The sequence below is a fragment of the Podarcis cretensis genome, assembly GCF_951804945.1.
Source record: "Podarcis cretensis genome assembly, chromosome: 5".
NCBI lineage: Eukaryota > Metazoa > Chordata > Lepidosauria > Squamata > Lacertidae > Podarcis > Podarcis cretensis.
This window is the reverse complement of record NC_137174.1, coordinates 40,591,899-40,605,744: the sequence shown is the minus strand read 5'-3', so window position 1 is coordinate 40,605,744 and position 13,846 is coordinate 40,591,899. Positions and strand designations below refer to the sequence as shown.

The 13,846-nt window shown below is 43.6% G+C and overlaps 1 protein-coding gene and 1 long non-coding RNA gene across 6 annotated transcripts in view; both read left to right on the top strand.

Moving 5' to 3' along the window:
* LOC307217358 overlaps window positions 1–13,846 on the top strand; it is a 222,483-nt gene that overhangs the window by 138,422 nt on the left and 70,215 nt on the right. The gene's annotated exons all lie outside the window — the stretch shown is intronic.
* LRRC27 (leucine rich repeat containing 27) overlaps window positions 1–13,846 on the top strand; it is a 39,979-nt gene that overhangs the window by 25,029 nt on the left and 1,104 nt on the right. For 4 of the 5 annotated variants that reach the window (XM_079978447.1, XM_079978448.1, XM_079978446.1 and 1 more), the window contains 3 exons: window positions 47–140; window positions 10,583–10,716; window positions 12,959–13,085. In XM_079978447.1, coding sequence (XP_079834573.1) covers window positions 47–140; window positions 10,583–10,716; window positions 12,959–13,085 — 355 coding nt within the window. The remainder of the gene's footprint in view (window positions 1–46; window positions 141–10,582; window positions 10,717–12,958; window positions 13,086–13,846) is intronic. The other variant, XM_079978449.1, reaches the window with a different exon arrangement.

Genomic DNA, 13,846 nt, shown 5'->3' with positions numbered 1-13,846 from the left:
GAGACAGAGAGAGCTTGATAGAATTTTATTACATTTCTTTTGGTAGAGATAAAGAAGTGCTTCAGAAATGGAGGAGACGGAGCAGGATGATGAAAGAGAAGAATAGCGTATCGTACTCATTTGATAAAGAAGACACTGAGGTATGTAACAACAGCTACACTGTAGAAACCTGCAGTTGATTCTCATCTCTGACACTGGTATGCTAACTAACCTTGGTCTAGCTGCTCCATTTTTCTGTGCAGTTGTCACCCCATCCTCGACAGCTTACTGTTTGTTACTCCATCAGTCATCTTGAAATCCCATCCTAAGGGGCTGCTTTATCTGCTAGGGAACGCATAGATGTTTTACAGTTGAAACATCCTCTTACTTTAGAGCCAGTGTGGTGTAGTGGTTAAGAGCGGTAGTCTCGTAATCTGGGGAACCGGGTTCGCGTCTCCGCTCCTCCACATGCAGCTGCTGGGTGACCTTGGGCTAGTCACACTTCTCTGAAGTCTCTCAGCCCCACTCACCTCACAGAGTGTTTGTTGTGGGGGAGGAAGGGAAAGGAGAATGTTAGCCGCTTTGAGACTCCTTAAAGGGAGTGAAAGGCGGGATATCAAATCCAAACTACTCTTCTTCTTCTTCTTCTTCTTCTTCTTCTTCTTCTTCTTGGCAAGTGTAGAATAGAACCATCCAGTCGTGCCCTACTCATCACCAAATTCTTTTCGTCCCCTGCCTCATGTTAAAAAGTTTTTTGCTACCCAAAATCAGAGATACTGTGCAGGATTACTTGAGGTTGATTCTGGTCCCACCAGAGGGCAGCTATCTAGGTCACAGGCAAAGCGCCAAGGATTATTGGTAAACCAATTCAAACTCTGGCTGGTTCCTGACATTAGCACCAGGGTGCCATTTCTGTCCTTAAACTACACCTGCACCTGTTCTGTCTAATCTGATAAGCAGTGATACCATCAGGACAGAAGTTTATCAGCAGAATGAGGAGGAGGAGGACTTCCAAACACAATTGGGCTGCTTCTTACATTACACCATACATTCCAAGCACATAGATTCCGCTCACAGGATCCTGGGAACCATAGCATGTTAAAGGGTGCTGGGAATTGTAGCTCTGTGAGGGGTAAATGCACAATCAGTGAGTTTCAGTGAAATGGCAAACATGCGGATCCCGTTATTTATATGCAGGCATGCTATTTAGGAAGCCATGCTTTGACTACTGAAGGTGCAGAACATTTGGTGTGAGTAGGGTACAGTGTACATTATCAGATCCTTGACTCTGCAGCATTTCCTACATAGACCAATCACTTCGCTGGCATTCAGAGAGCAGTGCAAGACCATCTTTGCAGTAATAGGATTCCAGGGATATGGATTGCCACTTGATTATCCGGTCCAGCCTTTGGTACCAAGGCAGGGTCCTACAAAGATCAGCCCCCTACATATTGAAACCCCCCAGTAGAGAGTTTGTCTAGAACGATTGCTGCTCAGCCTTTTGGAGGAAGCAGGTGCAAATTTAAGTAGACAGGCGATGGCATCATGGCTCAGTTGAGGGGAGGAGGGCATGTGTGTTGTAGGTGTCGAAACATCCGGCACATAGCTTTTCAAAATCTGCGGCTACCCAAGCTGTTTGGAGGCGTTGAAGCAGAAGAGCTTTCGTTTAAAATAGGATTGTTAAAATGGATGGATACCTCCTGAGGTTTTTGCCTCTGCCAAGTCAAAGCCAGTGTAGGCTGGATATTACAATTAATCCAGGAGAGAAAAATCTGTCATCCTGATCCCAAGAGAGAGCTGCATTGTTTTTAAAGAAACCCCTATAAGAGCAGCTCGTTGACTACTGCTCTTTTACATCACTTTTGAAAAGAAAATCCTACAAAAGGGCACCGAAAGGTCCAAAGAGAAAAGATCTATGAATACACCCAGGAAGGATGGCTTGAGAGAAGTGGCAAAGATGCTGGGGAGGAGAGCCATGTTACACCAGAGGACATAGGGGATCCAGAGTGTATTAGAACGCAGTATGTGGCAATAGCACATCCTCCCTATGCTGTCTCTGGTCCCTCACCATCTTGCTTTTGTAACAGCAACAGCTCCTGCTGCTATTATTCAGCATTCCTGGCCTTCCGTACCAGTAGTGTGGTATGGACTCCATTGTCCTCTCTGGTTGTGTGAGGGAAGACATCCGTGGCTAAGGGTTAAGAAATCAACCCACAGAAGCAGCTCTTCTGCTGTTCTCAAGTCAGAATCTTTAGGTTCTCAAGTCAGAATCTTTAGGTCGGTGATCAGTCCATGTTCCAGGCTCTCCCTTTTCCTTGATCTTTCATAGAGTCACAGCCCCCGGCATCTCCAGCAGGACTGTGAACATCCCTTGCCCAAAACTCTGGAGAACCAATGCCAGTCATTGTAGGATATATAGATGTAGATATATAAAAGTTTTATTAAGGCTTTTCACAATACAATAAAAAGCAACCTATTCTAAACGGGAAACAATAATAAAAAAAGAGAAGGGAAAAGAGCTAGAAGAATACAAAGTGAAAGGAAATAATAAAAGAATAGAGAAAGATAAGAAAGAGGTGGGTAAAAGCAAGGGAATAAGAATAATAACAGAGTAAGGCAAAAGAGAAGAGAAGAATAAAAGTGGCTTCCAACTACCTGTCAGTTGTAACTGCAAGCGTCCTCACAATAATCCATTGTTCAGTCCTGAATGGCGTCCCGTTCTTCCTTCCTCTGCTATTTGATTTTTTCCCAATGTTCAATTCAGGCATCTCACGTTCATTTCTTATCCTTTTCATCCAAGAGGTCCAAGAGAGGTTTTCCAATTATTATCAAATATAAAAATCAGCCTTGAACTTCCTTCAGTCCAGCCTCACAACTTCCTCATGAATTTCTTTGCTGTGTTTATAAAATAAGACAGTATCCATTATTAGTTATGAGTTATGTAGACATTTGCTCACACCCCATGCTTCCAGTTCCATTTCCTGTTACCATGGCCTTCCATCCTTATCACTTAGAAAGCTTAATCTTCCACCTTCTGTATTTCCATTCTTTTTCCAAAAGCAGCTCGCAGCACCCGAGCAAGCAATACAGCAACAAAAATGAGTATCAGTGCTGCACAGTGTTTCCATAAATGGTCTTACTACCAATTCATTTCGAAACATCACAATCCAAATAAGCAATTCACGTTGAGAATATTAACATGGTAACATTTTAATTTCATTCAAAAAAATAGGCAATACCAATCAATAAACTATATTGCAACTGATATTGTTTATGTTATTTTAGAATATGTAAGTCAAAAGTCAGACTTGCTTTTTAAAAAATATTGATTGGAGTCAGGTCTTAATCAGCAGTCAGTAGAGCATGAAATCTCAGAGTTGTGGGTTTAAGCCCCACTTTGGGCAAAAGCCCCCTGCATTGCAGGGGGTTGGAGTAGATGACTCTTGTGGTCCCTTCCAGCTCTACAATTCTATTATTCTAAATGCAGGAAATGGCAACCAAGTTTCTTAAAACCTATAGCACATGGTCTCTTCCATTCACCATACTCTGTCCATCACATTCTGGTGCATCTCTTAAAGGCTTCAACAGCAACAGAGACAGGGTGAGGGCAGGTTAACCTGATCTTTCCACGCTGACTAAAAAGCTTGTAATACAAGCATCCCTCCCATTCAAGCCTGCTATTCTTTATTTGAAGAACCTTCTTTTGCATCAGATTAATATCTACTGACTCATACCCTCATAAATCCTTTCTCTTTTATTCTGATCACCGGTGCCTGAATGAAAGCTCCGGGTAGCTCAAATGCTTATTCTGCCAGCATTTGGAATCTTTGTTCTTACTTGCCTCGTTTGCTTAGTGTATGCACACATGTACACACACACACACAAACACGCACACACAAATGCATTGTGGCATGGATGTATACATATCTGAAACACAAGAGGGCACTTGAGTGCCACATATCCAGCCTGCAGGCTGACAATGCAAATCACCATGCAAGTAGCAGAGGAACAAATAGGATCGTATTTCCTTTATTCCACTTCTGTTATCTTGTCCACTGGGTAGTCTTTCAAGGGATTGCACAATGAGAGAGTTAGAGTTTCTGACCTAGCATGGGAGAAAGTGCTGCTCAGCATATCACCATTACGTCTTGTGGGTGGAGAAAGTGGCAGGGTGGTTAACGTGCTGCTTCCTTTATTAGTAGCGTTCAGGTTTCATTTATATGAATTGCTATAAAGAGCAGGAGGAAACACCCAAAACAGTCATGCAGTAATAGTTACATGCAGCAATACTTACTCTACAACTGAGTTTTTTCAATGCTTTTAGACTGTGCGAAGCATTTTGTGTATTATCTTAGTGATCCTGACAATATCCCTGCAAGATAGGTCAATGTTATTATCCCCATTTAGCAGAGGAGCAGGAAGGACTAAGGCTGGGAGACAGAAGTCCCCTCACACATTAATTATGTGAATAATCATAGATTTGCAGAGCTGGAGAGGACCAACCTCCCGCAATGCAGGAATCTTTTGCCCAACATGGGGTTCAAACCCAAGACCCTGAGATTAAGAATCTCATGCTCTACCCACTGAGCTAAATATGAAGAGGCTCTACACAATCAAAGGGACAGCAGGAGCACAGCTTCTTGATCCTGCCCTCCAGCATCCATGTGTTGAGATGGAGAAGGCTATATTCACAGACCTCTAGGTTTCTGTTATGTGTGCCGGCGTGGTTGCTTGAGAGCAAACAGGCAAGACTCCCCGTTGGTCTTTTCAAGGCTTTATTATCTGTCCAAAATGTTCACAATGCAGATAGACTCAATTCCATGTCTGCTCACTCGCTAGCAGAATCTGGGAGTGGGCAGTCCTTAAACTTTCCCCAGCAGAGTAGTCTTTTGACTCCCACCTACGCCTCCGCTCTCTGCGCGTAAACCAACTGCGCAAAGAGGGCGTGGGCAGAGGGGGACCTGCCTCACCCCCGCTTTCATACTCCAAGCCTTGCACCCCTTCCCCACTGGAGGCGTGGCTTTCCTCCTCCGCGGAGGAAGTGCTGCTTCTCACGATCTTTGGAGGCTCCCTGTAACCCAACTGCCCTTCCACCTCTCGCCTCTGAGCTGATGGCAGTTCCCTGACAGTTTCCATGAGAGCTGGAATTCTGAGGCTTGATACATAGAGATGGGGGGTAAGAAGTCATGTGACCTCAGAAGCTGGGCTTGTGGTGTGACTCCACTTATTTATCTGAGTATGGAGGGACGTGGGTGGCACTGTGGTCTAAACCACTGAGCCTCTTGGGCTTGCTGACTGGAAAGTTGGCAGTTCGAATCCCCGCAACGGGGTGAGTTCCCATGGGTCTGTCCCAGCTCCTGCCAACCTAGCAGTTCGAAAGCATGCCAATGCAAGTAGATAAATAGATACCACTCTGGCGGGAAGGTAAACGCATTTCCATGCGCTCTGGCACTCGTCGCGGTCCTCCATGCGCCAGTAGCGGTTTAGTCATGCTGGCCACATGACCTGGAAAACTGTATGTGGATAAACGCCGGCTCCCTTGGCCTGAAAGCGAGATGAGCGCTGCAACCTCAGAGTCGCCTTTGACTGGACTTAACCGTCCAGGGGTCCTTTACCTTTACCTATCTGAGTTGTCAGGAGACTAAGAACGTGCCAGTGGTCACCAAGCGATTCTTACAGCTAATGTGGGATTTGATTTCCAGATTACTTCCCAGGCTTGCAGTGAAATGGGCCAACATGGGAAACCCAGAGGGTTTAGCTAATTGCATAATCTAGTTTGCACAATAGAGTTTCTACAGCAGCTTGGCAGCTTCTTTCATAAGTGGACCCAAGTTTTCCCCAGCAGAGGGCTGTGTAACATTGCTAATGCTGTGTACTGAATAAGCTTGCAGCAGTATGCTGATCAGGGAGCATTGGGTAACAAAGTTCATTCTGCTAAACTCTGGAGCTAAAACAAACAAACAGAATGCTAAACTGTCTAGTGTCTACCAACAAATGCCCCAGTTTATCCTGGCACGTGGCTCAGACTAATGTTGGTTTCAAAGAATATATCTAAGGGGAAAGTTGTTAATTGTGCAGCAGTTTCATACGAAATACTTTCATAATATTGGCAGAATAACTTCAAGCTGGTATTGCTTAGATTTAGAAGAATCTTGGAGCCCAGAATTACTGGGACTTCTTGTTGCTGTCGGTGGAGACCACTGGCTGAAGTATGCGTCATGGGTTGGGAATATAGGAGCAGAGTTTCCATTAGAGGCAGCATCTACACTGTACATTTAAAGCACTATGATACCATTTTAACAGTCATGGCTCCCCCCCCCCCCAAGAATCCTGGGATTGGTAATATATTAAGAGTGCTGAGAGTTATTAGGAGACCTCTTACTCCCCTGAGAGCTACAATTCCCAGAGTAGTCTAACAATCACATTCTTTGAATAGAAAAGCTTTGTTTTCTAATCTCATGTAAGACAAATGCTTTAATGTAGAGTACAAAAACGGATGTGTTTATTCTCTAGGTTCTCATTGTTTACTAACAGCTGTTTGCATTTTTTACAAAAAAAGATGGTTTAACATTTTCCACTTTATTAAGTCATTAAGACCTTGCCAAGATGCCAGTATTATAAAGCACAAAAAATACAGTCTTTTTTTTTTTTAACGACAGTATGTTTTTAAAGCTTTCACTTACTGAAATGTGCTCATTCTAGCTCTTTCACACAGCACATTTCTCTGTAAATAAACAAACTTGGATTCTTTCAGAAGTCTTCAAGAACTGATAAGGACTTGAGATAGCTTGGGTTTCATCAAAAGCTTTCACATTGAAGGTCACTGGCACATTCTTTTAGGCTGTTTTTCAAAGGCAATGTGATTTATTTTATGGCAAATGGGAAGGATCAAGGACTTCTTTTTGGAAATGGTTTTGTGAGTCAAGGTCAAATCTGAAAGTTCTGCTTCTATTGCAGTGGTACCTCGGGTTACAGACGCTTCAGGTTACAGACTCCGCTAACCCAGAAATAGTACCTCGGGTTAAGAACTTTGCTTCAGGATGAGAACAGAAATCGTGCTCCTGCGGCGGGAGGCCCCATTAGCTAAAGTGGTACTTCAGGTTAAGAACAGTTTCAGGTTAAGAATGGACCTCCAGAACGAATTAAGTACTTAACCCGAGGTACCACTGTATTGGAGGCCTGACAAAATGAGCAAATATAAACAAACTGCCTTTTGTTAGCCACGTGGCCCTATGTGTATTCCAGACTTCTTTGCTTCCCCTAGGGACTGATCCCAAAAATCTGCATTACATACTGCAGCTACAGTAGGGCTGTTGCCATAAGGGACATTTTACCAGGGAGACAGAGTGAGATAAATCTCCCCCATATAGGGAAACCTCCACTTTGGGCTGCTTACTATTTAACAAGCCTGTTTCAAGATGGCTGGGTTTTCTTCTGGGAGATTTAGGTTTGTCCTCGTCCTGTTGGCATCACTGTCCCTTAGCATCTGGTGTTTCCTTGTCTATAAAATCCTCAGGGAGCTGTTGTGAAGGAATGCACAATGAGGGCTGTAAAGCACTTGTCAGATTAAAGTCCTAGGTGAGTGATGAGGAGTAGTAGAGAGGCATCTTTTCCTCTAATATTGGGGATGTCTGCATATGCAGCATTTTTCTTGTCGCAAGGAGAGCAGCCTGCTCTCTAATTGATCGCAGGTCGAAGAGGTACCGTATTTTTCCGTTTATAAGACTAGGGTTTTCCCCCCCCCTAAAAAATAATGTCAACAATTAGGGGGAGTCTTATACATGGATAGTCCCGAGGGTGGACTGGCGACAATCTGAGTCCCCCAAAATAGGGGGCGTCTTATAGATGGGAAAATACGGTAATTCTGACAGTGGTTTCTTTCTTCCTTTAGTAATTTGGTTGATGTGTACAGAGAGCTGTTTTCCTCTTCCTTTTTTGCTATTTTTGGGAGCGAAGGATCCCTTTGGGGGTTTAGGTTTTTGGTTCAGTGGCTTCCTTAAATACTTGCAGCAGCCTGCTGTGTAAGAGAAGAGGCAGTCAGTTTCCCGTGGCTCCTCGCATTGTTTTGGGGTGCTGTTCAGCTCCACGGTGTTCCAGTCACCGTTAAGATCAGAAGAGGCAGAGATTGCACAGTTCAGGTATGCCCCCTGGACGTATGGGAAGAAATAAAGATTCACTCACAGATGAAAACCTGTCCTTGGACAGAAGAACTAACTAGGTAAGTTCAATTGCAATAGAGTATGTGACTCACTGCAGGTTAAGGTACACCACATGATAGGATATGACTTTGTAAGCCTTGAGCATCCTAAGATGTGTCTGATGAAGTCCCCTGATTCATGAGAGCTGGTGGAAATTCAGATCCTGTGGCTCTTCACCTGCCACTCGCCATCAAAGAGGAATATTCTATCTGAGGCCCTGCTTCCCCTGTCTCAGTTAATGGCAATTAAAGTGTGGAACACAGAGTGTTCTTCACCAAAGCCTCTTGATTGTGACACCAACCCTAGGGCAAATTCCAGTGGGAAACACCATCATTTTGCAGCTGCGTATCCTGGATGTCAGCCAAGTCACCTTTGTATTGCCTCCCACATAAGGGTGCCATGTCCTACAGTTGCCGAAGAAACTGTGCAGTACCAAGAATTTGGAAGCTGGAGCCAAGGCTGGGTGTCACAGGGCCCAGTGTTGAGATCGCAGGCTGTTCACAAATCTCCACTCATTACCACTGGCCCTTTGGTTCAGAAACAGGCTTCTCTAAAAGGAGTGAGGTGTGGCTGGAGGTGCAAAAGTTCTGACTTGGACTGGAGGGAAATGCAAAGGGGAAATGGCACCTTTGACCACCAGTGACATATCCAGCAACTATGAAACTGACATGCCTTTTCTGAGCATGCAAATCCACAACCTTCCCACCTACCCAAGAACACTTGTTGTACCAGTCCAGTTGCAATAAAAGACTAAGTAGTTTTTAGTCACTTCCATTATTAAGAAACTGCGGTTTCAGAAATGTTTTAATACGGAGTTGATTTCCAGGGACAATAAATCATGCTGTGGGTTTGGCTCAATGGTAGGAGTATGCTCATTACATATACTATATTATCTACTATAGTGCTATATTGTTTTTAATTAAGGTAAGAAATAAATCTTCATATGAAGCAGGCAGTGGTAGTGGTGTGTGTGTGTGTGTGTGTGTGTGTGTGTGTGTAAGCACCATACTTGTTCTTCCTCTAAGGAGATAAGCCGCCTTTTATCCTCACAACAACCCTGTGAGGTAGGTTTGGTAGACAGAGGGAGGCCCAAAGTCATCCACTGAGCTTCATGTCTGAGAGGGTATTTGAACCCAGGCCTCCCAGGGGTAAATCGTGCATTGTACCACACAGGCTGGAATGGGGATAGGTACCAGCGATTCACTCCTTCTTTACCTGAAGTGCTGGCTAATTTTGCTCACGGGGTGAGAAGTGGCAAGATTAACCTCCAATAGGACTTCATCTGCCAGTTACCGGCTGCGACAGTTGCTGTCTATCTGCTACCTATAAGGTCTGGGTCCCAGCTTTAGGCGCTGTGTGGACAAAGTGGAGGTTTTTTTCTTCTTCTCCCTCTTGCATAATACTAGAACCGGGGGCAATCCAACGAAGCAGAATGTCGGAGGATTCAGGGCAGACAAATAAAGTGCTTCACACAGCACATAGCTGAACTCTGGAATTTGCTCCATAGTTTAAAGCCAACTTAGATGGCGTTAAAAGAGGATTAGACCATGGGTAAGCAAACTAAGGCCCAGGGCCCGGATGCGGTCCAATCGCCTTCTAAATCCAGCCCATGGACGGTCCAGGAATCAGTGAGCAGAATGTGTCCTTTTATTTAAAATGCATCTCTGGGTTATTTGTGGGGCATAGAAATTCGTTCATTCCCCCCCCCAAAAAATATATATAGTCTGGCCCCCCACAAGGTCTGAGGGACAGTGGACTGGCCCCCTGCTGAAAAAGTTTGCTGACCCCTGGCTTAGACAGATGCATGTGGGGATAAAGCTATCAGTGGCTACTAGCGACGGTGGCTATGCTCCACCTCCACCGCTGGAGGCAGTAGGCCTCTGAATACCAGTCGCTGGGATCTGCAAATGCAGAAAGTTGTTCTAGCATTCAGGTCCTGCTGCGGGCATCTGGTTGGCTATGGTGAGAACAGAATGCTGCACTAGATGGGCATTTGGCTTGATCCTGCAGGGCTCTTGTTATGTTCTTATGGAAGGCTGCAGTAGGAGGAGATCAGAGGCAGAAGTAATGGCCACAGACAGTCAAACAAAAGGTTGCGATGAGGGAATAGATTCAGTAGTACTTGAAGTTGCCGGATTCAGTACGGACCTGGGCCCTTGCTCTTTCTCTTGTGGTGAACAAGGAATTCAGTAGGTGAAACTTTTCTTTTTTTAAAAAAATATCCTAATCATGTAACTTCAATAGTAATGGGATAGGCTGCATCTGGTGAAATTCTCCCTGCTCTGACATAGTTTAAAGCACAGGAGCCCAGGCACGTCCAATGTTGAATCTTTTGGCAGCCCTAGCTACTGCCTCTCCTCCCGCCCCCTGACATTTAATGCCATAATATGTTGCCTTTCCTCTAGGTTTCTCGAAACGCACCTTACGCAACAGACAATATGAAGAATCATGACAAGCCGGAAGACTGGAAAGAAACAAGCAAGCAAGATGAACAAATGGAGATGACCCTAAACTTAATGAAAACGACGGACGAGCTAAGGTGAGAACAAAGATGTTCTCTGCATGTTGCTAAACTGTAGTTCCCATCAAATCCAGCCATTGGCCATGCTTGTTGTGGTTTGTGGGAGTTGTATTTCTGCAACATCTAGAGGGCCCAAGCTTCCCTGCATCTGGTGTATGGGGTCTGGACAACTGGGAATGCATCTGAAGCATCACTCTCCTCTTACACCTCCTTCCTCTCTTTCTGCTCCTGTGTTAGGTCCAAAGTTACTGCAAGATGGAATGCAGATGAGTAATGTTTTAGTTACAGATGCGATCTTCAAAAGAAAGTGTATTTCCCCACCAGCACACACCCTCCCTAGGCCAATGTTGTAGCCCCAGGCCTGTTTTAAACCATTAGGTACTCATTCAACCCCCACGGTGCATTTACTTTTTGTACAAATGGATGCACTGCAAATATTTTCTCATTAGGGGACCGGGATAGCAGTTCTGTTACATTCCAGCCCCACCTGCTTTCAGACTTCTCAGCAACAATTATCAGCCAGCTCTATTTTTACCTTTTTTTAAAAAAAAAAGGTCCCGAGGCCTTCTTACTCTTCTTTTGTTTTCAGTTTTGATTCCTCGTTCACATCTTTATTTCATAATGCACTAAAACATCATCCAGATAGGGAACCCAAATATCATACTAAATTAGAAACACCTGTCACATTCTGAAAGAAAGAAATGTGTTGATCCTGTGTAAGATATTCTGAAATATCTGAAAGTTCTGAAAGATCTAAAGTTGTTAAGCCTGAAGAGGGTGGATGGGCAGGGAGGTGATATTCATTACATTGCCAACATTTTATGGCTTCCATAATAGGGCAGCACAACTGATTGCAATGTTTTGTTTTTATGAGGAGAAAGGAAAAGCTGCGGATTCAGTCAAAGGCTCAGCATTTTCAAGTTAGCAAGGGGCGGGGCGGAGAGAGGAACCTAAAAACTGTAATGCCAGTTACTTTTAAGCCTGCATTATGTAGAAATGTTACAGACTCTAGCCCTCACATTTTGCGGCCACTTTCCTCCATCCTTTACAGAAAAGCCCACAACTTTATACTCTGCATTTGTGTGTGGGTGGAGGTAGAGTCCACAAAAGTTTATGCCACAGATACCATGATACTTGTTTTTGCTGTAACATACTAACATCAGTCACCGCAGATATTTTCCTGGTGTTCTGAGGCTTCTCACAGTTGGGTGTTTTCTGGGAGTAGAAAAACTTTTTAATATTGCTTTTAGGTGATGCCTCCTGTGTCATTGGGAGTCCCAGCCGTGTCATGCCCCACAGCTGACCAATCAGGTTGACTGGGGGTGTGTGGCTTACCCTATTTAAACCTCCGCACGCCCAGGGTTCAGTCTCCTTTTCTCCTCCTGCGTCGGAAGTATGTGACAATATTTCTGTGGCTTGCTCTCTAAAACAATGGCTCTCTCTCTCTCTCTCTCTCTCTCTCTCTCTCTCTCTCTCTCTCTCACACACACACACACACACACACACACACAACGGTTGCTCCACTGTGTACAGATTGAAATAATCTCTGGGTTTTCAGACAGTTTAATAATAATAAAAATAATAAAATTTTATTTATACCCCACCCTTCCCTGTTCAGGAAATTGGGTTCAGGGCAGCAAACAACAAATTTAAAACACTTAATTGATGCTACAAATAAAACAGCATAGAACATGGTATAAAGCGTAAATAACAATAAAATCAAAAATCAAAAATCAAAAATCAATTAAGGGGGGAAATCCATCCAATAAACATTAGATAATCACCAGGGCTAGCTGGCTAAATTAGTCCCACTTGGGCCAGCGAGGAGACCAAGGGAGAACCAGCTGTGGGATCCCAGAGCGGGCAATCTTCACAAAAAGGGGAAGGGGAACAAAAGATCAGGCCAGGTTCAAATTGAAAGCCAGTTTAGGGTTTTTGATGTTTTGTTATTTGTAGAAAAATGCTATTACAGTAATGGGCTGATGAAATGTTTTAAGTAGATCCATAAATGGAGGTGAGGACATATTGAAAAATTCATAGGATTGCAGAGTTGGAGGGAACTGCGAGGGTCATCTAGTCCAACCCCTTGCAATGCAGGAATCTCAACTAAAGCATCCATGACAAAGGGCCATCCAACCTCTGCTTAAAAACCTCCAAGGGAGGAGGAGAGTCCACAACCTCCCGAGAGAGACCGCTCCACTTCCAACAGCTCTTACTGTCAGAAAGTTATTCCTGATGTACTCTTCTCTGTTTGTTTCAGAGCAGCCAAACGCAAGGAAGTGGAGAATCGCATCAGACAGCACACACAAATGATGAAAGAAAGAAGGAAAAGGTTAACAGGGATCCCTCAAGAAGATATGGAGAGAGCAAAACAAGACTATGAGATTGTAGGTTGCATTATTACATTTTGTTGCTCCATTTGTTTTTGTTTTTTTCTGCAAACAGTGGCAATCCTCATTTTATATTCTTTATTGAAAAATAAAAAGGACAAAATTACAAGTCCACAGAGTAAGATAAAACAAAAAAAAGTAGAAACAAGAAATAGTACCCAAGCAGAAACAAAACCATACCTCTCCTATTGTTACCAGATCTGCTCATGAATACTTAAGACTATCTGACTTTTAGAAAACATCTGAAGGCAGCCCTGTTTAGGGAAGTTTTTAATGTTTGATGTTTTATCACATCATCATCATTATTAATATTCTGTTGGGAGCCACGCAGAGTGGCTGGGGAAACCCATCCAGATGGATGAGGCATAAATTATGATGATTATGATTATGATTATATTTCTGCATTACAGGGAGTTAGACTAGATGACCCTCAGTGGTCCCTTCCAACTCTACCGTTTTATGATTCTAACTCATACAACTTATATACATATTCAATGAAGTATCACTGTAGGGATTTTTACTGGAGACAGTTGTGTGCCACAGAAGTTTTTGCAAAAGACATGATTAGAAATACCAATATTGTCAAGGTAACATTACAAATCAAAATTGCAAACCACATTCAAATTTTGCTCTGCAGTTCTAGTCATAAATAAAATACAGTTTCTGCAAAACATGCTTTCCCTAGTTCAGATACAATGCAAAACTATGGTTTGCTAGTCATCTGTCACCAACCCTCATTTATCTGGCAGCAAATCAGA